Source organism: Rana temporaria, chromosome 5 (assembly GCF_905171775.1).
Source record: "Rana temporaria chromosome 5, aRanTem1.1, whole genome shotgun sequence".
NCBI classification, from domain to species: domain Eukaryota; kingdom Metazoa; phylum Chordata; class Amphibia; order Anura; family Ranidae; genus Rana; species Rana temporaria.
In genome coordinates, this window is record NC_053493.1 from 360292685 (window position 1) to 360319135 (window position 26451).

The following is a 26451-nucleotide window of genomic DNA, read 5'->3' on the forward strand; positions in this document are numbered from 1 at the left end:
GTGACGAGGGGCGGGGCCGCTGTTATTATCACATCGCCGCGCTTCCTTCCGCGGTAACCGGAGGCTGCGGGATCTGGGCGGCTGGACGGTGAGAGCTCCGGGAGAGCCGGGACACACCCTGGGCGGAACTCCCGCACATTCCGGTGAGTAGGGAGCGCGCTTTCCGTGCACTTCACCCAACTCTGCTGAGGGGAAAACTTTCCTCCCATTGGCATCACCACCGCCGCCATGATGGACCCCCCTTCCCCCTACAGGGGGGCACACTGTACTAGGACTGGCACAGCCCCTGACCCGGGAGAATAGTCCTGTATGTGGTTATATGACAGGAACAGTCATGGAGGACAGAACTTGTACTAATGACGTCTAATGAGTACAGACTGACCTATATATATATATATATAATATTATATTATATATAGAGAGAGAGAGGTGGGCTGTACTCTGCCTCACACTTTGTACTAGCGCCCCATCATGATGGGCTTTACATTTGTGGGCGGAGTTCCTCCCCCTTCTGCACCAATAACATGCAACTTCACCGCAAGTGAACTCCGCCCTCCACTGCCACCATTATGATGTATGCGTTGGTGTACCCAATGGCCTTCGGTCTTGTGTGTAAAGACAGGAACGTTTTTCTGACAGCGTGGGAAAACCCTGGGGTAGATTCGCATACCTTTTGCAGCGGCGTATCTCCAGATACGCCGCCGTAATTTGAAATCCGCGCCAGCGTAGCGTTGCACCCATTCTCAAAGGCAGTTACGCTGAAAAAATAGGCTTCCTCCACCGACGTAACTTGATTGCGGCGGCGTAGAATTGTGTGCAATATAACTTTGGCCGCTAGGGGCGATTCCGTTGTTGTCGGCATAGAATATGCTAATTTTCTAGATACGCCGATTCACAAACGTACGTGCGCCCGGCGTTCGTTTTTGTGCAAAGCGATCTCTAAATGGAAGCCCTACTGCGCATGTGCAAAGCGATCTCTAAATGGGCCGGCTGCGGGGGAAGGAGGAGGGGCAATATAACTTTGGCCGCTAGGGGCGCTTCCGTTGTTGTCGGCGTAGAATATGCTAATTTCCTAGATACGCCGATTCACAAACGTACGTGCGCCCGGCGTTCGTTTTTTACGTAGTTTGCGTTAAGGCTTTTTCGGCGTAACGTTGCTCCTGCTATTAGGAGGCGCAGCCAATGTTAAGTATGGACGTCGTTCCCGCTTCGAAATTTGAATTTTTTTACGTCGTTTGCGTAAGTCATTCACGTCGAAACCAATACGTTGTTGCGCTGTACTTGGAAGCAATGCACACTGGGATATGTACACGGACGGCGCATGCGCCGTCCGTACAAAACGTCAATCACATCAGGTCATCATAAATTTAAATAAAACACGCCCCCCTTCCACATTTGAATTTCGTGCGCTTACGCCGGACCCTTTTACGCTACGCCGCCGCAACTTACGGAGCAAGTGCTTTGTGAATACTGCACTTGCTCCTGTAAGTTACGGCGGCGTAGTGTAAATACGATATACGCTGCGCCACCGTATAATTGTGTGGACATACGTGAATCTACCCCCCTGTGTGTGCGCGAATGCCCATCGCATGCCCAGATGCGCCACGGGGTGTTCAGTACCCAAGCAGTGTCGCACTTCTGCGCACACAAAAGGGGCGGAAACAGGTTCACCAATAGGTGTTCATTCATGATTTGCAGCACAAAACTATTACTATTTATAGGGGAAGGTGGGGGAGGCGGCAGGGGAACACAACACGCCCTTCAGGGTGACACTGCGCATTCAGGGCTGGTTCACGCCACAATTTCAATGCGTTTTTGATGCATTTTGCCGCATGCCAGACGCGTTCCATACAGAATAAATTCAGCAGGTCCTGCTTTTGTTGACTGCCCTGGTGTAACGTAGGGCCACTGGAATACATTGAGAACACTGTGCCTGCTTTTTGTGATGCAGATTAACCATCTGACCTCCGGAAGGTTTTACCCCCCTCTTCATGACCAGGATATTTTTTGCTATTCAGAACAATGCTACTTTAAAGCGGAGGTCCATCCGAATTTTTATTTTTTTCAAAAGCCAGCAGCTACCTGTCCATTGTCGGCAGCCAAGGATGAGCAATCTCTCGGTTGCCCCCGCCGCCATCCTCGGTGAGGGAATCGGGCAGTGAAGTCCCCGCCCGGCCCATCCTCACTGGTCCCCGCTCTCTCTTGGGAACAGTGTGTTTCCCAGGAGACAGTGGGGGGCATGACTCCCACAGGAGTCTATGCCCGGAAGTGGGTGCAAATGCCTGTCCCCCCTCCCTCGTGAAAGGTGCCAAATGTGACACCGGAGGGGGGGGGGGGTTCTGAAAAGCGAAGTTTCATTTTGGGTGGAACTCCACTTTAAAGAGGAGCTCCAGACTCCTTCAGAAAAAAAGACTGTAGCTGCTGACTTTTTTACTATTAGGACACTTGCTTGTTCACGAATCCTGCTGATTTTTTTTTTATTTTTTCCAATTGGCTCTCGGGTGCTGCCGCCACCATCTTGGCTAAGGTAAGCCCTACTGCGCATGTGCAAAGCGATCTCTAAATGGGCCGACTGCGGGGGAAGGAGGAGGGGCCAAACTTCTGGTTGAGTCCGCCCTGGCAAGCTCTGCCGACAGTGGGTACCTGTCAAAACCAGGTACCCGCCCCCCCACCACCACCTAAAAAGGTGGCAAATGTGGCAGGGGGGGTGGAGGCAAATAAGCAAAGCTTTTTCTTTTGGGTGGAGCTCCACTTTAACTGGCAATTGCGCAGTCATGCAACACTCTACCCAAACTAAATGTATTACCCCCCCCCCCCCCCCCAATAGAGCTTTCATTTGGTGGTATTCGATCACTCACCACTGCGTTTTTAACTATATAAACTAGGGATGCACCGAAACCTGTTTTGTACTGACGAGTACCGATATTTGTGGTACTTGCTGATACCAATTATCACTACCTTTTGTGGTGCAGTTTGTGCCCATATAAAATGAATGGGCTCAAGTTGCACTGACAAGAATTGCATGGGATTTTTGAACAGGAATGGGAGGCGATTCCTGACCGAATCGCATGTGGTTTCTCGCACCACTCTTGTGTGACCCAGGATTGTCATAATGACTTCAGCCTTGGGTTTACACAGGAGTTGTGTGCGATCTGGACCACCGCACTTCTGTTCCCATCATATGCAATTCTTTGCAGTGCGATTTGAGCCCATTCATTTGATATGGGATCAAATCGCACCGATCAGACCTGGTATCATTGCAACAATAATATAAACTCAAACACTGGAAATTTTAAGAAAACAAACATACCATATTTTCTGCTTTCTGTTATGAAACATGTCCAATGAAATCCACTTTCTTCATAAATTTAGACCAAATGTATTCTGCTACATGTCTTTGATAAAAAGGAAGCTGCGGTTTTGGGGACACTGGTATACTTCTAAACATGATAAAGATACTGATCCGTACAGACACTATACTAATGGCGGGGATCAGCGACTTCTAGTGTGATTGTGATGTGTGGTGGGAAATCTGACACTGGCTGGGAGGGATGCTAACTGACCAACTGACACTGATTTCGCTAGTGACACTAATGCAGTGATAATACTGTACACTGTACTAATGGCACTGGCTGGGTGATGGGGGTTATCTAACTGTTTGCCTAACAAGTGTATGTGTGCTGCTTTTATTTATAGATCTGGCTAAAAGTCTCTCCCTGTTTTCAGTTCTGAACAGTATGAAAGCAGGGAGAAATCCAGCCAGATCTGTGTATCATGTGTTTACCAACACCCAGATTTCTGTGCTGTGATTGGCCACAGCGGATTAGTAGGTATACAGCCAAAATCATTGGCTGTTACCTGCTGACAAACACATGCTGCGTCCGATTACAGTACAGATCAGCAGGGGGGGTGTGCATGTCTCTAAACCAGAAAGTACAGGTGCAGTGCCTGGGCTGCTGCAGGGGTTAAAGCGGTTGTATAGTCAAAAATTAGAAAAATGTTTGGCACCTGTAAGGCAAAAGGCATAATGAGCTAGTATGCACCACATACTAGCTCATTATGAAATGCTTGCCTTAGAACGAGGCATCAGTAACTCACCTGGTCCACGCTGAGGTAGCTGACATGTTGCCTCAGCGTGTCTTCCGGGTATCGTGGCTCCAGCGCTGTGAGTGGCTGGAGCCGCAATGTCTTCACTCCCGCGCAGGAGACTTCTTTCCGGCAAGGTCCGGCGTCTGCCGAGCCTTTAGCCGAGAATCCCCTGTGCGTATGCGGCTCATTGCGAGGGGAATATCTCCTAAACCGTAAAGGTTTAGGAGATTTTTTTTTTTACCTACAGGTAATTCTTATTATAGGCTTATCTGTAGGTAAAAGTAAAAAAAAATACACTATACAACCACTTTAACGTAACATTAAGACCCCTTTCACACTGGGGGCGTGGCCGCATTGGTGCTAAAGCACCGCTCATTTTAGTGGCGCCTTAGTGGTGTTTAAGTGGCGCTTTTCTGCCACTAATGGGGTACTTTTAACCCCCGGCCGAAGAAGGGGTTAAAGAACATTCCAAAGTGCGGCCCATTCATTGCAGGGGCGTTTTGGGAGCAGTGTATACAACGCTCCCAAACTGCCCCAAAGATGCTGCCTGCAGGACTTTTTCTAACATCTTGCAAGCGCACTGCCCATGTGTAAAAGCACTCGGGTGGCATGGGAGGCAGTTTTTGGGCGCTTTTTCTAGCGCTAAAATGCCTGAAAACTGCCTCCGTGTGAAAGGGATCTAAAGCGTCTGTGTTATATATTTTTTTTTTTTTTTTTTTATATAAAAAAAAAAAACCTGTTCTACTTGCCTGCTCTGTGTAATGGTTTTGCACAGAGCAGCCCGATCCTCTTCTGGGGTCCCACACTGGCCCTCCAGGCCCCTCTTCGGAGCTCGCTCCTGAGCCGCCCATCTGCATCCATTGACTGAGCGGCTCAGCGCCGACTATTATCTCAGTCTAAAGTTAACACAAGCAGCAAGCTCCTGATTAAAATCCTCATATGTGGCTACATTATGGTCACATGACCACCTTCATCCCTAATGATGAGGCACATTCTCTCTGTCACAGGCTAAAGCGCGCACATAAAGGCGGCTCCATGGTACCCTGCAAGGCAACAGATTCACCCGGAAGTCAGAATTGGAGAAGAGAGAAAATTTGTAAGGCCTTTTAGGTATTTAGCTCATGTACGTTAAGTCTTAATGTTTTCTTGTGCCCACAATCTGGACACACACCTTTTAGAGCAGACAGGACTAAACAACTGTACCTTTCAGTGCAGCATCCGGCCATCATAGATTTAGACAGGCTGCTGACACTGCGCCTGTGTCTCCTGAGCACATAAATGGATGCTTGGTGTGCACTCACCCATCTGTCACAGCTTCTGATAAGAGACAGGCCTCCTGATCACGTGACCGCTATTAGGTGTTCACAGGACAGAGAAGCTAGGCAGCCTCACAGATGCCAAGGCTTTGTTTAACCACTTCAGCCCCGGAAAGATTTTCCCCCTAATGACTGGGCCATTTTTTGTGATACGGCACTGCGTCACTTTAACGAACACCTGCCCTGCGCTGTACCCAAACAAATTTGATGTCCTTTTCACACAAATGGAGCTCTGCATTTTTTATATATATATATTGCGCTATAAGCGAAGGACGACAAGTTTGAGAAAAAAATATTTTTTAATTTCTGCTACAATACGTATCCAATTTTTTTTTATCAGTTTAGGCCAATATGTATTCTGCATATTTTTGGTAAGAAAAAATCACAATGGTGTATATTGATTGATTTTTGGTGTAAAAGTTATTGCAGACTATGGGATAGATTTAGGGAATTTTATTTTAAGAGCCCTTTCACACCGGAAACGCCTATAGCGGAGCGTTAAAATAGCGGTAAAACACTGCGATTTTACAGCGTTTTCATTTCAATGGAGAGGGGCGTTGTGGAGCATTTTAATAGCGCTATTTTTACCGCGAAAACACGGCAAAAACGCACCAGTGTGAAAGGGCTCTAATTGTTTTAACTGGTAATGGCGGCGATCTGCTATTTATTTTTATTTTTGGGACTGGGATTATTGCGGCGGACACATCTGACCTGAAATGACACTTTTTGAGGACCAGTGACATTACATTGATCAGTGCTATAAAAATTCACTAATAAATGTATAAATGTCACTGGCATGGAAGGGGTTAACACTAGGGGCCGATCAAAGAGTTAAATGTGTTCAATCAGCATGTTCTAACTGTAGGGGGGATAAGCTGCCTGGGACATGACAGAGATCGCTATTCCAGGGAACTGGGCACAGCAGATCTCGGAGATGTCCCGTGTCAGAATGGGGATCTGCCTTGTTTACAAAGGCAGATCCCCGTTCTGCCTCTGTGTACAGCGATCGCCGGCGGACAAGCTTCTGCAGCGCATGCGCAATCTCTCATGCACGGACCGACGTATGGGTACATCGGTTTGCGCAGGAGAGCCGCGCATGTTGAAAAGAGTGCAGAGCGGTAATGCAGGTGACAAGAATGTGTTATGTTGGTGTTCTTTCTTTTCATACTGTACTTTGTTTCATATTTTTGTGGTTCAAAAACAAAAAAAAAAGTTCAGAACGTGTTAACCTGATTTTCATTGAACCCTATGGGAAAATTTGCCTCAGTTCACGAGTCGTGGAACAAATTTAAGTTTGTGAACGGAGATATCACTGTACTTTTACCATGAGCTTTGGCGCGCATATGTTATCTAGCTGCATTGGGATACCATTAAGAATTGGGACTGGTTCACACCAGATGCAGTCCAATGTTTTTTTATCTTAAAGCGGTTGTAAACCGATGCACTTTTTTTTTTTTTTTAGCTAAATAGCTTCCTTTACCTTACTGCAGTCCTGGTTTCATGTCCTCATTGTTTGTTTTTGCTTTGATGTTGCTGTAATTCCTCTCTGTTCTGGACACTTCCTGGTTGTCTGTTTCCTGATCACCACAGTACTGGGAGATTTCAATTCATACGAACAAATGTAGCAGTAAAATACAATGCCGGCCCTCAATTGCAGCCTGTCCCTAAGGGACCTGCGTGAACGTGGCAACGTCAGCATGACGCTCCTCCCCACGCGCCCCGCCACAACCGACGCCATCCTGACATTAAAGGGTCACTAAAGGAAAACACTTTTTTTTGCTGAAATGACTGTTTACAGGGTATAGAGACATAATAGTTAACTGATTCCTTTTAAAAATAGATAAAAAACAATCATATAATGTACCTGCCGTTTAGTTTTGTTTTTGCTGTTTCCTGGTTCTCTGATGTACAGAGCCAGAGAGCCAATAGAGGGCAGTGAAGTGGTGCTGAGGGGTTTTAGACACACCTCCTTAACTAGTCACCACAGTGAGAAATCTCCCAGTACTGTGGTGATCAGGAAACAGACAACCAGGAAGTGTCCAGAACAGAGAGGAATTACAGCAACATCAAAGCAAAAACAAACAATGAGGACATGAAACCAGGACTGCAGTAAGGTATAGGAAGCTATTTAGCTAAAAAAAAAATCCTTTAGTGACCCTTTAAGCCTTTGCCTTGCAGGTAAAAAAAAAAAAAAGGTGCATCGCTTTACAACCGCTTTAAGATAAAAAAAAACATTGGACTGCATCTGGTGTGAACCAGCCCCAATTCTTAATGGTATCCCAATGCAGCTAGATAACATATGCGTGCCAAAGCTTGTGGTAAAAGTACAGTGATATCTCAGTTCACAAACTTAAATTTGTTCCACGACTCGTGAACTGAGGCAAATTTTCCCATAGGGTTCAATGAAAATCAGGTTAACACGTTCTGAACTTTTTTGTTTGTTTTTTGAACCACAAAAATATGAAACAAAGTACAGTATGAAAAGAAAGAACACCAACATAACACATTCTTGTCACCTGCATTACCGCTCTGCACTCTTTTCAACATGCGCGGCTCTCCTGCGCAAACCGATGTACCCATACGTCGGTCCGTGCATGAGAGATTGACCTATGAAACACACACCAGAAGCACAGTGAAAATGCAGCAAAATTGCGGGCATATTTGACAGCCATTCTTTTGGCACAACGCTGAAAACTATTTTCGGCGGCTGAAATGTTGGCGCTTCATTAGAAAAGAGTCCACTGTGAGCAGTGGTATGTAATGTTCTGGGGAAAAATGCACAAAAGATGAACGAACCCTTCAAGAAGCAAATAAAATCTAAACTCCACAAAAGTTCTGCATTAATAATGGAAGTTTACTATTAGGGGTGCAACGGATCGTCATTGATCCGTGATCCGAACCGAAAAAGATTGATCCGAACCGCACACACGTGATCCGAGGATTGTTTTCTAAAAAAAAATAATAATAATAATTTGCGCATGTTCAGTCCACACACAGCGTGGTCATGGCGAACGGAGGAGCTTGAATGCCCCGCGTCATTTAAATCCCCTGTATGGGAGCATTTTGGCTTCCCTGTCAAATATAATGATGAAGGAAAGAGGTTAGTGGATAAAACCGTGACGGTGTGTAGGCACTGTGGCACAAGAATGCCATATGACAGTGGGAACACATCAAGTATTGTCACTAGGGGTGCAACTGATCCGTACGGATCAGCACCTTCGGGTCGGGACACACGGCGATCCACGGGCCTCCCGGTCCATAGGAAAGGCCGCGGCTTCGGCCTAGCTATCGAAGTGGCGGCCATCGAGGTCCACCCGGCGCGGGGGATGCAGGCTGCTCCTCGGAAGTTTGTGGGCACTTGAGCTCAATACGTCATTGACTCCTAACAGCCCAGCGATGAGCTCCATGCTGCACCTTGAGGAATCCACACGGGGAGCCGCTGCTGCCGCCGCACCCGGCGTCCCGCTGCTTGCCAGAGAAGAGAGAGGAGGCGATCGGGGGGGATCTGTATGGACTGAGCACGTAGGGGGGATTTTCACTAGACACTCAGCCCGCCGATCAATGACACTAAAGGGATCTGATGATTGGAATAGTTCAGGTCACAGTAGGGAACTGGTGACACCACTTTCGTACATGGGGCTGCGACTTCCACTTGGCTGCACATATAAGTATTGCGAGATGCAGTTATTTCAACACAAAACAGAGCTTATACGCTTAAATACAGTATTTGTAAATCTGACGGACTGTTTAAATGTGAAAATCAGAGGTGTTCTGTCATATTAGCAATAAACAGTCCGTCGGATTTCCAAACAAACACTGTATTTAAGCACATAAGCTCAGTTTTGTGTTGAGAAGAACTGTGAAATCTAAAACTCTGGTGGGTGTAACAAGATTTGTCTTTTTTTTTTTTTTTTTTTGCTGATCCGAAAATGATCCGATCCGTGACTCCTGATCCGAGGATCGATCCGATCCGTGAGTTTTTTGATCCGTTGCACCCCTATTTACTATACACGGTGCTTTTAGCACATTTCATTCAGGTATTGGGTTTGCATCTAAATTGCAAGGTTTACTTTTCCTTGTTATCCCATGTTAAAGTAACAAATATCTCTATTTACCTGCTCTGTGCAATGGTTTTGCACAGAGTGGCCCAAACCTCCTCTTCTTGGGTACCCCGCTCACTCTTCTGTCCGGTACCCCAACGGAAAGCCGATTCCCATAGGGGGGCACTTAAGTGTGCTTGCTCCTGAGCCCCTGCTCCCTAATCTCTGGCTTTGATAGAAAGCACTGGGAGCCAATGGCTCCTGGTAAAGCCAGTGAGACACAGAAGTGAGGGGAGAGAAGTGCTGCAGATGTGAGGTACCAAAATCAATGTCTAACATGTTTTTTACCCTAATACAAGAAATATATTAAGGTAAATGTTTAGGGGCAGATCCACAAAGATCTGCCCCGGCGCATCGTATATGAGATACGCTACGCCGCCGTACCTTACCTGGCTTTATTTCGAATCCAGGAAGATTTCGCGCCGTAAGTTACGGCGGCGTAGTGTATCTCAAGCGGCATAACGGCACGGAATTCAATTCGGCGATTAGGGGGGCTGTTTCATTTAAATGAAGCGCGTCCCCGCACCGAATGAACTGTGCATGCGCCGTCCCTAAATTTCCCGCCGTGCTTTGCGCTAAATGACGTCGCAAGGATGTCATTTTTTTTTTTTAACATAGACGTGAATTACGTCCATCCCGATTCACGGACGACTTGCGCAAATTTTTTTTAAAAAATTAAAATTAAACGCGGGAACGACGGCCATACTTAACATGGCAAGTCTAACTATACGCGACTAAATACCAGCTTTAACTATACGCCGGAAAAAGCCGACTAGAGACGACGTAAAGGAATGCGCCGGCCGCTCGTACGTTCGTGGATCGTCGGAAATAGCAAATTTGCATACCCGACGCGGAAAACGACGTGAACGCCACCGAGCGGACGCTGAAGTATTGCATCTTAGATCCGAAGGCGTACGAAGACGTACACCTGTCGGATCTAACCCAGAAGCCGTCGTATCCTGTTTTGAGGATTCAAAACAACGATACGACGCGGGAAATTTGAAAGTACGCCGGCGTATCGGTAGATACGCCGGCGTACTCGCTCTGTGGATCTGCCCCTTAGGCTTTAGAACCACTTTAAATATGGGCCTATAAGCATTTTACCTGAGGAAAGGTCTAAAGCCAGAGTCTCCAAACTAGTTTACTATCCTTCAGACTTTAGAGGGGCCAGACTGTGGCCAGTGGGAGAAGAAAATGTCCTGGTGTCAGTAACCATGCCCCATCATTGATGTCAGTGGGAGGAATAGTGCCCAAAGGGCCAGATAAAGGAAAGCAAAGGGCTGCATCTGGACCCCGCGCCACAGTTTGGAGACCATTGGTCTAAAGCTGGGATATGCAATTAGCGGACCTCCAGCTGTTGCAAAACTACAAGTTCCATCATGCCTCTGCCTCTGGGTGTCATGCTTGTGGCTGTCAGAGTCTTGCTATGCCTCATGGGACTTGTAGTTCAGCAACAGCTGGAGGTCCGCTAATTGCATATCCCTGGTCTAAAGGATAAGCAGACCTTTCATTTGTTATGATAACTTTAACCACTTCCCGCCCGGCCTATGGCCGATTTACGTCCGGGAAGTGGTTATGAAATCCTGACAGGACGTTCTAGAACGTCCTGCAGGATTTCATGCCGCGCGCGCCCGTGGGGGCGCGCATCGCGGCGATCGGTGATGCGGGGTGTCAGTCTGACACCCTGCATCTCCGATCTCGGTAAAGAGCCTCCGGCGGAGACTCTTTACCACGTGATCAGCCGTGTCCAACCACGGCTGATCACGATGTAAACAGGAAGAGCCGCCGATGGCTCTTCCTCAATCGCGTCTGACAGACGCGAGTAGAGGATAGCCGATCTGCGGCTCTCCTGACAGGGGGGGTTAGCGCTGATTGTTTATCAGCGCAGCCCCCCCTCGGATCGCCACACTGGACCACCAGGGATGCCCACCCTGGAGCACCAGGGTGGGCAAAAAAAAGCCAAAAAAAAAAAGTCTAAAAAAAAAAAAAAAAAAAAAAAACCATAAAGAAAAAAGATGCCAGTCAGTGCCCACAAATGGGCACTGACTGGCAACAATCAGTGCTGCCACCCCAGTGTCCATCAGCGCCACCCCACAGTGCCCATCCATGCCCAGTGCGCACCTAGCAGTGCCCATCTGTGCCACCCATAAGTGCCCATCTGTGCCACCCATAAGTGCCCATCTGTGCCACCCATGAGTGCCCATCTGTGCCGTCCATGAGTGCCCATCTGTGCCGTCCATGAGTGCCCATCTGTGCCGTCCATGAGTGCCCATCTGTGCCGTCCATGAGTGCCCATCTGTGCCGCCCATGAGTGCCCATCTGTGCCGCCCATGAGTGCCCATCTGTGCCGCCCATGAGTGCCCATCTGTGCCGCCCATGAGTGCCCATCAGTGCCGCCTTTGTGTGCCCATCAGTGCCGCCTATGTGTGCCCATCAGTGCCGCCTATGTGTGCCCATCAGTGTCGCATACCAGCGCCGCCAATCAGTGCCACCTCATCTGTGCCCGTCAGTACTACCTCATCGATGTCCATCAGTGCCATCTCATCGGTGCCCATTAGTGTCGCCATATCAGTGCCCGTAATTGAAAGAGAAAACTTATTTACAAAACAATTAACAGAAAAAAATAAAAACGTAATTTTTTTTCCAAATTTTCAGCCTTTTTTTAGTTGTTGCGCAAAAAAAAAAAATCGCAGAGGTGATCAAATACCACCAAAAGAAAGCTCTATTTGTGGGGAAAAAAGGACGCCAATTTTGTTTGGGTACAGTGTAGCATGACCGCGCAATTGCCATTCAAAGTGCGACAGTGCTGAAAGCTGAAAATTGGCTTGGGCGGGAAGCTGCGTAAGTACCTGGTATGGAAGTGGTTAATTTGTGACTGGTATATATACATAGAACAAGCTGTGTGTATATGATGTTCTCAAGCTTTATATATAGCTCATATTAGATGTCCATGTCTTCCTAATTATGCCCTCGTCATCTGGCATGTTCAGGTTTGTAGGAAATAAAGACCTTGCATAACATCTAAAGTGAATTTACATTGCAGGTGAAATAATGTAAGCAAATTACTAATTTTAAGCAGTTCCCCAATATTGGTGCAGTTTTTCGACTTGGGATCAATATTGCATTGCATATATTGCCTTGATGCTGCTGGCATTAGATTTTTTTCTCTCCCGCCAGCGCATCGCCTCAGTGTGAAAGCCCTCAGGCTTTGACATTGAGTTGGCAGTGCAGGAGTTTTTCAGGCGGTATAGCAGCGCTATTTTTAGCGCTGTACCGCCTGAAAAACTCCTCAGTGTGAAAGGGGTCTAAGGCTGGGTTCACACTGGTCTTGAGGGGGAACTCCACGCCAAATTTTAAATAAAAAACCAGCATGGGTTCCCCCTCCAAGAGCATACCAGTCCTTTGGGTCTGGTACGGATTTAAAGGGGAACCCCTATGCTGAAAAAACGGCGATGGGGTCCCCCCAAAATCCACACCAGACCCTTATCTGAGCACGCAGCCTGGCCGGTCAGGAAAGGGGGTGGGGACGAGCGAACCGCCCCCTACCCATTCACCTGGGGGGTGAAAAGTGTCAAGAAAAAACACACACTACACCGGTTTTTAAAGTAACTAGGCAGCTCCAGGGGTCTTCTTCCGACTCCGGGGGTCTCTTCAGACTTTCTGCTTTCTCCGGTGCCTTCTGCTGGGCCCCTCCACTATCTTCTTGCAGCTCTTTTACTAGCGGGGGGGGGGGGGGGGCGCGGTCTTCTCCGCCATCTTCGTCCCTCTTTCTCCTGTTGACTCGACAAGCTCTCCCGCTGTAATGCTGTGTGCGCGACCATTAATATAGGCATGGGGCGTGGTCAACGAGTGATGTCACTTTTTGGGGGGGTGTGGGATATTAAAGCAAAAAGAGATAGATAGAGATCTATATATCTCTATCTCTCTATCTCTCTCTCTCTATCTCTATCTCTATCTCTCTCTCTATCTCTCTCTCTATCTCTCTCTCTATCTCTCTCTCTATCTCTCTCTCTATCTCTCTCTCTCTCTCTATATCTCTCTCTCTCTCTCTCTCTCTATCTCTCAATCTCTCTATCTCTCCTATCTATCTCATCTTGGCACAAAAAATTTAAACCGCAGAGGTGATCAAATACCGCCAAAAGAAAGCTCTATTTGTGGGGGGGAAATATGTAAATTTTGTTTGGGTACGGCTGCGCAAATGTCAGAGCGACGCAGTGCCGAATCGCAAAAAGTGGCCCGGTCATTGAGCAGCCAAATCTTCTGGGGCTGAAGTGGTTAAATCCTCATGTTGTAAAGAGTTGTGCAAACAGTTGGTGCTATGTAAATCCTTTATAATAATAATAATCAAAATGGGTTGGATTAGATTACTTTTCATTTGCAGCACTACTTTTTGCACCTACTGGGGTTGATTTACTAAAACAGGAGAGAGCAAAATTTGGTGTAGCTCTGCATAGAAACCAATCAGCTTCCTGTGTGTGTGTGTGTGCTTTTTTTTTTTTTGCCAAAGCTTAATTGAACAAGCTGAAGTTTGAAGCTGGCTACCATGCACAGCTGCACCAGGTTGTGGGTGGTCCAGTTTTATTAGATCTTCCCCAGGCATTTATTTTAAAAGCATTTTCTATTGCCTGCCATGCAAAGCACTCCAGTTTTAGTAAATCTACCCCACTGTCAACTTTGAGTTCCAAATGTGCATATTGTGCACTCTAGTATACTGTGCAGGCATGTCTCAGGACCACACACTTGGCAGTTTTTAGCGGCAGCTGCAGATTTCAATCCCCCAGAAGCCGCTGTAATTTAGAGGAATAGATTGTGGGGCAGATCCACAAAGGAAGTACGCCGGCATATCTAGTGATACGCTGGCGTACTTTCAAATTTCCCGCGTCGTATCTTTGTTTTGAATCCTCAAAACAAGATACAACGGTATCTGGGTTAGATCCGACAGGCGTACGCCTTCGGATCTTAGATGCAATTCTTCAGCGTCAGCTGGGTGGCGTTCCCGTCGTAATTAGCTATTTCCATCGATCCATGAACGTACGAGCGGCCGTCGCACTCTTTTACGTCGTTTCTGTTCGGCTTTTTTCGGCGTATAGTTAAAGCTGCTATTTGGTGGCGTACACAATGTTAAGTATGGCCGTCGTTCCCGCGTCAAATTTTTAATTTTTTTTATTTCGTTTGCGCAAGTCGTCCGTGAATCGGGCTTGACGTAATTTACGTCAACAACAATGACGTCCTTGCGATGTCATTTAGCGCAATGCACGGCGGGAAATTTAGGGATGGCGCATGCGCAGTTCGTTCGGCGCGGGGACGCGCTTCATTTAAATGAAACACGCCCCCTACTCGCCGAGAGATACACTACGCCACCGTAACTTACGGCGCAAATTCTTACTGGATTCAAAGCTTTGAAAAGTAAGTTACAGCGGCGTAGCGTATCTCACATACGCTGCGCCCATGCAAATGTATGTGAATCTGCCCCTTTGTCTCTAAGGAATTCTCTTGACCAAAGGTGGACATGTTGGTCGGATAACTTGTACTCAATGGCAGAAACCTGAACTTCAGGTGGAAAAACTGTCGCTGCATAGAGGTGATGGGCAACACTGTCACTCCATTAACAGAAGTGTCAGGCTGGTTCTCCAGATACTTTTGGTGACAGCCTGAATAGTTAAAAAAAAAAAAAAAAAAACATTATATTGGGGTGGAAGGTATTACATTTGCTACCAGCTTCTATGCTTTGTGCATGAAATTGCAGTTCTGTTGTAACTGGAGCCCACAGGCAGGAGATCTTTTCTACAAAGCCAACTTCTACCTGCACCATCCAACTTCTACCTGCACCATCCTAAAATCTCACAGCGGCACTCGCATCAATTGCACACAACTTCAAACTAGTGGAGCGAGAACCTTGAAGACGTCAATGCGCAGTATAGGGGGGCTGAAGTTGCATGTACAGATGAGGAAGCTAAATTATTGCTTACATTTTTAAACCTGGTTTAAGATAACTGTAGAGAGGTGTTGGGTTTTACCGCCTATTGGAACAGTACCATAATGACGCTTATTTAACGTCATGTATTGTAGACCTGGTTGCTAAGGCATCTGAAATTCTGAAATATTAAATCTATTTCTTGTACTTGGTCTCCATCTGTTCCTTCTCTTACACGGTCTGCGCTATGAATCTAAAATGACAGCTTGTTTGCTCAGATTCATGTTAGGCATTTCTTCCACAAATCCCCAAATTCCTTGCTAAACAGCTAGTCCTAAAATGTCACTGTTGGTGTTCTACACAATTATTTGTATTGTACAGAAAGTATCTGTCTGTGTAAGATTGTGTTTACCATGTTGTTCCCTTTCTCTCTCACAGCACCGCTTTATAAAAGTTTGCATTTCCCTTGGTTCTAATTTTACTCACATTGGTACTACATTTCTGCAATTTCCTGAACTAACTATATTCAGTGTTACAAGTCACATGGATGTCTGACAGAGATAGTTGAGAAGGGAAAGTGTTGCAATCATTGTCTGAGCTTTATATAGCGCTGACACCAGCTTTCCTAGTCATGTCTAGTTAAAGGTGGGGTGTGTGTTTCTACAACTAGAGTCATGTGGAGTCCATACACAATTCTTACTGTGTCATTAAAGCTTGTGGTAACACTGCCCTTACCAGGTAAAAAGAGGTCATCGGGGCTGCAGACAGGGTGGACATCCATGTTAATATAGTATGTCACTCCTATGGTGATCGCTCACACAATATGAATAACGCTGCTATGGATTGGTTGTTATACTTCATCTGCTCTTTTATTCTTAAATTTTTTTTTTTAATAACAAACCTGTTATACTTACTGCTCTATGCGGTGGTATTGTACAGAACAGCACCGAACCTCCTCTTCTGGGGTCCCCCCACCAGTGCAACTGCCTCCTGCCCCCTAGCAGGCTCACTTCCGAGTGTCTGTCCAACTACACACTGAGCTCAGCCCAGCCCCTGCTCTCTCTTCATTGGTTCACTGTCTGTGATTGACAGATTGGCTGAGACAGCAGTGGTAGCTAATGAAGAGACCTGGGAGAGATGCTGCTCTTGTGCACATTGTTGGATCGAGATTGGGCTTAGGTAAGTATTAGGGGGGCTGTGGGGGAGCGCGGCGCACTGAATAAAATGCCCGAAGGTAATAATCTTCAACCTTTACATCCACTTTAACCCTTGGAATGTGAGAGAAGCCCCACTACAAGTGATTAATTTTCTTTTATGTCCAGCTTTAATCTGATGACCTTTACCTGGTAAGTGTCAGCTTGCACACTCTCAAAAAAAAAAAAAAAAAAAAAAAAAAAATATATATATATATATATATATATATATATATATATATATATATATATATATAAAAAAAGCACCCGGAAAGTTTTACTACCACTTGATGGCCAGGCCATTTTTTGCTCAACAGCACTGCGTTATTTTGACGACTCATTGCGTGGTCGTGCGACATTGTACCCAAATAAAATTTTATGTTCCCCTTTTTTTTTTTTTTTTACCACAAACCTTTCTTTTGGTGATATTTGTTCACCTGCAGGTTTTTTTTTTTTTTTGTGCTATAAACAAAGAACAACAATTTGGAAAAATCAAAATGTAAAAAATCTAGTGCCTTTATCAATTTAAGCCCATATGTATTCTGCTACATATTTTTGGTAAAAAAAATCCCAATAAGCGTATATTGATTGGTTTGCACAAAAGTTATCGCGTCTACAAACTATGGGATTTTTTTTTTTTTTAAGGGAATTTTATTGTATATAATTCATACATTACAATCGGTATACAGAATCAAGTAGGTGTACAGAGTCATTGCGTAGCAAAAGGACACAAGTATTAAATTGTACATTTTAAAACATGTATTTGAGGTCTATGAGAAGGAAACGTCTGAATGAAAAAAGTGAATAATTCAGGTTGTAATAGAATAAAACCATGACCGGAGGGTAGTGGGCAACATGGTTGGGGCATTGTGTTCTGGGTCATTCATTGTGTTTATTGGGAGATCTATCTGTGACTATGGGATATTTTTATGCCATCTTTCTTTTTTACTAGTGGTGATCATTGCGAGCTGGTATTGCGGCGGACAAATTGGTCACCTAACCGACACTTTTTTGGGGGACCAGTGACATTATTACAGTGATCAGTGCTAAAAATATGCACTGTTACGGTACTAATGACATTGGCTGGGAAGCGGTTAACATCAGGAGCGAGCAAAGGGTTAAATGGGTTCCTAGCTGGTGCTTGGTAAGTGTGTGGGGGTTGATCTGACTGAATGAAGAGAGATCAGTTGAACACAAGATCTCTATCTTTTTCCCTGTCAGAACAGTGTTCTGCCTTGTTTACAGATCGCTGCTCTGCCTCTCTGGGGAGCGATCGTAGGTGGCTGACGGGCATCGGGTCCGCTGGACCCGGAGATTGGCATCACCTGTGTCCAATCAGCGTGCGATCACGCCCCCCAGGGTCTATTGAACAAAAATAACGTACAGGTACATAGTTTCACGCAATAGAGCCGACCTGACACAGTAAAAGTGCTGTAGGCAGTGGGCAAGTGGTTAAATTGTGCTGCCCAAACTTTCATTAACAGGGTAGCTAGCTACCTTTGGTGTACATGATTCCACTTGTGGGAATGCAGCCACCCTTCCCCACATGCTCCTGGGATTGACTTCAGTAGTACATGCCAAGCGCTTACAAGCAATATAAACCTCCCATTGGTAAAATCTACCTATACGGCACTGTCCACCATTTTCAGTGACCGCAGGACCAAAAATAGTTCCTTGCATGGTCTCATCCATTTTCTCCTCTTTCTCCCCCCCCCCCCCCCCTGTTTTTATTTTTCCCTTATTCCCATTCTTTTCCTCACTCTGAAGGGGGCACAACCTAGCTGCTGGTGTATGTGGTCCCTTCCTTCCCCATTGCAAAGGTGTGAATCATGAGACTATTGAGTAGGCACTGACCATTCGCTATTGTTGCTCATCACAGCTACCTGTTGGACAGAATATAGTATGGAGCAGGGTTCTGGTGGCTTCATAGCAGCTGGGAGGACAGGTCTGTTATGTCACCAGGAGAGACAGAAGGACAATCGCATGTATAATGTGCTACTCCAGTGCTGCTGCATAATTTAAGCATACATTTGAACAGGTCTGGCTGTTTTAAAAGGTTTACAATGTAAAGTATGCTTTGGGCGTGCAGTCAGTCAGCTATTCTCAGAGAGCTTATGTTACCTCTTACTAGCTTTCCCGTGACACCTGTTCTGGTTTATTGCTCCTGATTCTCTAAGTGGTTGGCTGTTCGAAATATTTTGTACAGTTGCTTGTGACACGCAAACATTCACCCTTGTTTATCCAAGTGGTTAAAAGACAGCTGCTTGCTTTAAATTGACAGTTTAATATGGGTAAAATCAAATCTTCGATTTAATCTTTGTTTTTTTTTGGCCTTTACCTTGCTATAACAAGGGGATATTAACCCCCCCCCCCCCATGTGATAACTTTGGGCAGTGACAGGTCCTCTTTATGGAGACATCACCGGTCTGAGACCCCGGATGACCCTGCCCCTAAAAGTGACGGTCGTAGTTTCCAGCTTCATCTATCACAACAGCTGTTCCTCCCTCTCCTCTGTGTAAAGCAATCCTGGCCATTCACCACAGCTCTAGGGTCCTTGGAGAAACGGGAGACCCTGAGAACCACTGCATTCATCGGATATGAATGTCGTATCTGCAGCCATGATCTTGTTGCCACTTGCTGACCGGATGTATGGCGGTCATTAAGTGGTTAAAGGGTTACTGAACCCATAAAAAAAAAGTCATACTTGCCTCCTCTGTGCAGTTTGGTTTTGCACAGAGTGGCCCTGTTCCTCCTCTTCTGGGGTCCCTCAGCTGTGCTTGTGGCTCCTCCTCTTCTCCAGTGCCCCATCGGAGAAGAGCTCTATCGGGACACCCGGGCGTGCATGCTCCTGTGTTCTGCTGCTGCATCTATTGACACAGACAGCATGCCCACGTCAATGAATTTGATTGACAGCAGCGGGAGCCAATGGCTGCGCTGCCATCTACTCAGTGGGGACACGAGACATTGGCTAGAGCTGGTGCACTCGTCCCTGGGGTGAGGGAGCGTGGTTCCAGGTAAGTAAGGCGGGGGGGTCTGGGGGGCTGCTGCATGACAGAAGGTTTTTTTACCTTCATGCATAGGATGCATTGGGTGAAAAAACACACAAGGTTTTACAACCCCTTTAAAGTGTTGCTGTGGTAGAGAGGAAAGTGAAATCTTGATTCCTTTAACTTGCATAATACATACTTGCTGACTAGGAAGTGCTGATGTTTGACATGTCACGGAGACTAGATAACAGACTTTTTTTTTTAAGTGATCGCATAATCGCCGTTCCCTCTGTTCTCAGCTGCATAAGGGCTGGGGAGGGGCAAACAGCAGTACACTAAGCTTTCCAGTGAAATGTGGAGCAGGCGGGGAGTGTCGGGACAAGTATGATCATTGTTGGAGAGAAGGCTGTGTTCCCAGCATAGCTAGAGACTGACCATGATGTGTTCTCCTGCTTAGCGGCATCCGTTTTTAATAAGAAAGCAGAGGGACTTGCAGGAACACCAGGGATGTAATGCAAAGAGGACAGGATACATGGTCATACAAGTACATGGTACAGCAGGCACTTGTCGGGTATATGAAATATTGGGGTAACAGAAATGCATCATGTACAACCCCAATGCCAAACAAGTTGGAAAGCTGTTAGAAATCTACATAAAAACAGAATGCAATGATTTAAAAATCGCATTAAATCCATATTTTATGTAAAATGGAAAACCTATTAAATATTTAAACCGAAAATAATCCATCTTAACAAAAAAAGGGGGGTAATTTTGAAATTGATGTCTCAAGTTGTGGTGGCGGTAAAATGTTTACCATGGTGTAGCATCCACTCCATAAACATCTAGGAACTGAGGAGACCAGATGATGGAGTTTTGGGAGAGGAATGTTGTCACATTATTGCCTGATATAGATGATTCTAAGAGCCGGTTCACAAAGGGGCAACACGATTTTGCAACGCGACTTACAAGGCTACTTTTGGATGTGGCCAATCAAACAACAATCAGCTCTGTGGGAGGAAGACGTTTGCCTGAGAACTAGTTTCTCTTCCTGTAAAGTTGCTTCAGTTAAGACAGAGATCCGACTTGGAGACAACTTCCTTTGAAATCAATGGGTAGAAGTCGCCTTGAAGTAGTACAGGAACCTTTCCTGAAGTCGGAGCGACTTCAGTAATGTACATTAAGGCGGCTTGACTAACATGTAATTTGACATGTCGTCCGAATTGGGTCGCCCCCCCAGGTCGCGGTAGTGTGAACCGGCTCTAACTGCTCAACAGTCCTGGGTTGTCGTTTGTATTTTTCATTTCAAGATGCAAATAATTTCAATATGCAAATAATTTCAATAGGTGAGTGTTTTTTTTTTTTTTTTTTTTTTTTTAGTCCGTAGGACAAGACGCCCATGCTTGCCAAAAATGTCAATATTTGATTAGTCTGACCACTGAACAGTTTTCCACTACTTTGCAACAGACCATTTTAAATGTGCTTTGGCCCAGAGAAGATGGCATTTCTGGATCATGTTCAGATATTGCAAATTTCTTTGCATAATTGAGCTTTAACCACTCAAGGACCCCTTCACGCCGATATACGTCGGCAGAATGGCACGGCTGGGCACAAGCACATACAGGTACGTCGCCTTTAAGAGCCCAGCCGTTGGTCTCGACCTGGTCCTGAGCTCCGTGACCGCAGGACCCGATAGCTGCCAGTGTCCCGCAATCGGGTCACAGTGATGAAGAATGGGGAGAGGTAAGTGTAAACAAACCTTTCCCCGTTCTTCCGAGTGAGAGTGTCACTGATTGTCTGTTCCCTGTCATAGGGAACGCCGAATAGTGACGTCACATGCCAAGCCACGCCCCCACACAGTAGTAATCACTCTCTAGGAAACACTTAATCCCTTTAGCGCCCCCTACAAGTTAACCCCTTCACTGCTAGTCTCATTTTCACAGTAATCGGTGCATTTTTATAGCACTGCTCGCTGTAAAAATGACAATGGCTCCAAAATAGTGTCCACCATAATGTCGAAGTCACGATAAAAATCGCTGATCACCGCCATTACTAGTAAAAATATATAAATAAAAATGCCATAAAACAATCCCCAATTTTTTAGACGTTGTAACTTTTGCACAAACCAATCAAACGCTTATTGCGACTTTTTTTAATTTTTTTTGCCAAAAATATGTAGAAGAATACGTATCGTCCTAAACTGAGGAAAACTTTTATCTTTTTATATATTTTGGGGGATATTTATTATAGCAAAATTTTGTCGCTTTTATTTTTGTTTATGGTGCAAAAAATGAAAACCGCAGAAGTGATCAAATACCACCAAAAGAAAGCTCTATTTGTGGGGGGGGGGGGGGGGGGGGGCATTAATTTTGTTTGGGAGCTACGTCGCACGACCGCGCAATTGTCAGTTAAAGCGATGCAGTGCCGAAACGCAAGAAGGGGCCTGGTCCTTTAGCTACAAAATGTTACGGGGCTTAAAGGGGTTGTAAAGGTAAAATAAAAATAAAAAATCCTAAATAGTTTCCTTTACCTTGGTGCAGTCCTCCTTCACTTACCTCTTCCTTTGATTTTGCTTTTATATGTCCTTATTTCTTCTGAGAAATTTTCACTTCCTGTTCTTCTGTCTGTAACTCCACACAGTAATGCAAGGCTTTCTCCCTGGTGTGGAGTGTCGTGGATGCCCACTAACACAGATCCTTTCTCTATCTGCCACGTAGAGAGCATCTTGACTCTCCTGTATTCCAGGGGAGGGGTCAAGCACGACACTCCACACCAGGGAGAAAGCCTTGCATTACTGTGTGGAGTTACAGACAGAAGAACAGGAAGTGAGGATTTCTCAGAAGAAATAAGGACCTTTAAAAGCAAAATGGAAGGATGAAGTAAGTGAAGGAGGACCGTTTTTTTTTGTCAAAGCGGTAGTAAATGCTTTATAAAAAAAATGGAATGTCATAATATGCTAGCACATTATAAGGCACTTGCCTGTAAAACAAAGTTCTCCAGAGGTTCGCTGGCAGGTCTTCCATCTTTACCCGGTCTTCCTTCTGGGCTCACTGGCTTCGGCTGCTTGAATGCATGCTGTCCATTGAGAGTACCGGCTGCTAGTCATTGTAATATCTCCCGAACGTTGCATGTTTAGGAGATATAAATTTTAGGTAAAAGTTGCATAACTGACTTTACTACCACTTTAATCAAACAAGCTGAAGTTAGAAGCTGATTGGTTACCATGCAGAGCTGCACCAGATTTTGCACTCCAGTTTTAGTAAATCAACCCTTCTGACGCTAATATGCTTTTTTTTCTATTGTGAATAAAATGGGTTTTTGCAAAGTATTGCATTCTGTTTTTTATGTAGGGTTTTTTTTTTCCTAGTGACTCAACTATTTGGAAGTGTGTGTGTGTGTGTGTGTGTGTGTGTGTGTGTGTGTGTGTGTGTGTGTCATAAAATAAAAAACACTTATAGGTATATGTTGTTGGGTTTAACAGCACCCCAGAAAGATTTAATTTTCAAACCTTTATGACTATGCTAATATAAAGGTGTTTCACTTCAATTGTTGGGTGAAGAACCCTTTAGCAGTTTTTTGCGGAGGGTAAAGCCAATCACAGACATGCCAACAAAGCCAAAGCTTGAATTGCTAGGGCATATATAAGGTGGGAGCTTCTGGAGGTGGAATCTCGTATAAACTATCTTTAGTCTCTGGTAAGAGCTTTCATTATTTAAAATAATAATAATAATTTTTATTTTTTGTTTTAATATTTTAGATCTGGTGAGGGGAAAAATGGTGGATCGTCTAGCAAACAGCGAAGCCAATTCAAAGCGTATCAATGTAGTGGAAGGCTGCTTTGGAACAGCTGGCCAACCACTGGCTATTGAAGGCAGAGTTCTCATTGGGGAAGGTGTGTTAACAAAACTCTGCAGGAAGAAACCGAAAGCCCGTCAGTTCTTTCTCTTCAATGACATTTTGGTGTACGGCAATATTGTTATTCAAAAGAAGAAGTACAACAAACAGCACATAATCCCTCTTGAAAACGTTACAATAGACACCATACCAGATGAGGGGGACTTGCGCAATGGGTGGCTCATCAAAACCCCTACCAAATCATTTGCAGTGTATGCTGCCACCGCAACAGAAAAGTCCGAATGGATGAATCATATCAACAAGTGTGTTTACGATCTGATTTCCAAAAGTGGAAAGACCCCAAATAGCGAACATGCGGCCGTGTGGATTCCAGATTCGGAGGCTCATACTTGCATGCGCTGTAAGAAAGTGAAGTTTACACCTGTTAGCCGGAGGCATCACTGTCGGAAATGTGGCTTTGTCATTTGTGGACCTTGCTCTGAGAAAAGGTTCCTTTTGCCGAACCAGTCTTCGAAGGCCGTACGGGTTTGTGATTTCTGCTACGACCGCTTGTCTAGCGGAGATTTGTCTTCCAATCAGTCAACCAGATCAGACTCCCTATCCAATTCCCCCAAAACAACCAATCACCTATCTGATGATGATGACGACGATGATGACAGCAGTGACTGAATCCTTTTTTTTTTTTTTTTTTTTTTTTTTAAAGCACACCTTGGAAGGATTGGTTTGTAGGGGTGACGAGTGGAATAAAGAAATTTTGTGCTGCTTTTTTTTTTTTTTTTACTGTTTTAAAGTGGACACACAACACACTGTGCAACCCCTGAGTTGTTGATTACCCTTTGCCTGAGAATATTTAACTACTTGTGCCTTGATATAACAATCGTGTTTTGGTTCTTTCAGGGAGTACTTTATAAACCTGTAAAGCTTTTACTGTCTTTCTGAAGCTTCTGCAGGTAGATTTTCATGTTTATCACGTCTAAGAAATGTGTTTTTTTTCTGAGATTTTCTATTTGTTGTGGTTTTATAAATCAGAACAGTGACGGAATACAGTCAGTGATCTGAGGTGCCTTATTAGTGCTAAGAAGTGACTTCCCGCTGTTGGTGCATAGTCAGACACCTTATATAAGAATAAAATATTCATTTATAGATCTTTTTTAAAAGCCCTTTTTCCTCCTTTTTGAAATGTCTTTTTACCTGAATATTAAGCTTTGTATCTTCAAACTCAGGACTTGTTAGCACTGTATTATCCTTCTAACTCATATCTGTAACAGACTATGATGCCTACCCTGTATTACAAATGTTCATGAGCCAAGTCATATGCTTGCAAAAACTATTCCTAGCTCTTTAAGATTTGGTGCATACTAGCCCCCCATCCCTTGTGCTATTTTTATTTGTCATGTTGTTGTAAAATTAATTTTGGATCAGTAAATCTGTATATTAGCAAGGATGTGTAATATGCAGTGGAATTTTGTAGCCAGCCTAGTCTTAAAATCCAGGGATGTCTTTAATTTCACAGCAATAAAAATTAATTTGCTCCTGGGGATTTGTCTAGCCCTGACATGAGAACCAAAGCACTTAAAGGCCCATACACACGATACGAAAATAAATCGGAAGTAAAATTTAGTCTGAATGATTTTCAAATTGTTAGTATGGTGCCTTCGACTTTTTTTTATTTATTTTTTCATCTGTCAAAAGCTGGATGTGCAGACTATAAAATTTGTCGTACGTGAACTCAACTTTTGATTTTTCCTTTTTAATTAGTACGGTTTTCATACAAAAAAATTGTAAGAGCAAGACTACACATGCTCGGAAACGAAAAATACATACAAAACTAGTCAACACATTACGTCACTTCTGAAGTTGTATTCTGTCGTACGAGAATTTTTGTATGGTGAGTAACCTCTTCACTTTCGGCATTCGACAAAAAGAAAAACGGACGAACAATCGTCAAAAAATCTGATAGTGTGTAGGAGGCTTAAAGAATGTCTTCAAGGCCTCTGTAGTTGTGGGCCATGCTTCTCCTGGCAAAATGATGTACAGTAAGTCAGGTTCACACTGGGCTGCGGGAATGAAGCCGTGCGAGTTCAGCTAAACTCGCACAATTTTACTCCTGCTGGTCAGTCCCGATTTCGGCTGCGATCAGACATCTGTGCGGGTTTCTGCACAGATGTCAATGTAAATTGCGGGCCGAAATTGTACAAAGTAGTACAGAAACTACTTTTTGAAATCAGTGCAGCGCCGCAGATGTGGCGTCACACTGATTAGGATGGATCAAATGCCGCTGATTTGACATGTCAAATTGCACCAGTGCGAATCAGGACTGTACACACGGCCGGGAATCCCGTCAGGAAAAAATATTTGGTTTTCCTGACGGGATTCCTGGCAAGCTTGTCTTGCAAAGCCGTGCATACAGACGGCCACTCAAAAGAACTGCCGTTCTTTTGCATGGCAAGAACGCGGTGACGTCAACTATGACGAGCTAGCGCTCGTTACATTCGATGCTGTCGCCGCCATCTTGCTACACCCCACACTAAACTTGTATGCTAACGCGCATGCATTGAACTCTTATCGAGCATGGGTGGGTTTACCTGGGGACAGGTAAGCATATAGACGACCGGTTTTCTCGGCAGGGTTCTCTATTTTCCCGTCAGATTCTCAGCTGTTTTCCTGACGGGAAAACTGCTAGGGCGCATACACACGGCCGGGATTCCTGGCCAAATGCTCTCCTAGCAGTTTTCCTGCCGGGAAAACCGGTCGTGTTTACGAGACTTAAGGGTTTTTTTTTTCTTTTTTCTCTCTCTCATCGGAAATCCAACCACTTTTACTGTTTACTGTCCCAAGTGTGATTCTGTCATCGGCAGTAGATAGTAGTGTGATGGCAGAAGCGGGCTTACTGACCTCTAAGCATGTCATTATTTGTGCGTGTCAGCTCTTGGCTAGTTTTAAGGTGGATCTGTATTCTCTACAACTATAGTAACAATAGTTCTCCATTATAGCTCCACA

The 26451-nt window shown here is 45.0% G+C and overlaps 1 protein-coding gene across 1 annotated transcript; it reads left to right on the plus strand.

The window, feature by feature from the left end:
• Positions 1-24989, plus strand: PLEKHF2 (pleckstrin homology and FYVE domain containing 2). The gene is made up of 2 exons (XM_040354727.1): positions 1-143; positions 23354-24989. The coding sequence occupies exon 2, from the start codon at positions 23371-23373 to the stop codon at positions 24118-24120; it is 750 nt and encodes a 249-aa protein (XP_040210661.1). The 5' UTR covers positions 1-143; positions 23354-23370; the 3' UTR covers positions 24121-24989.
• Positions 24990-26451: the final 1462 nt, after the last annotated feature.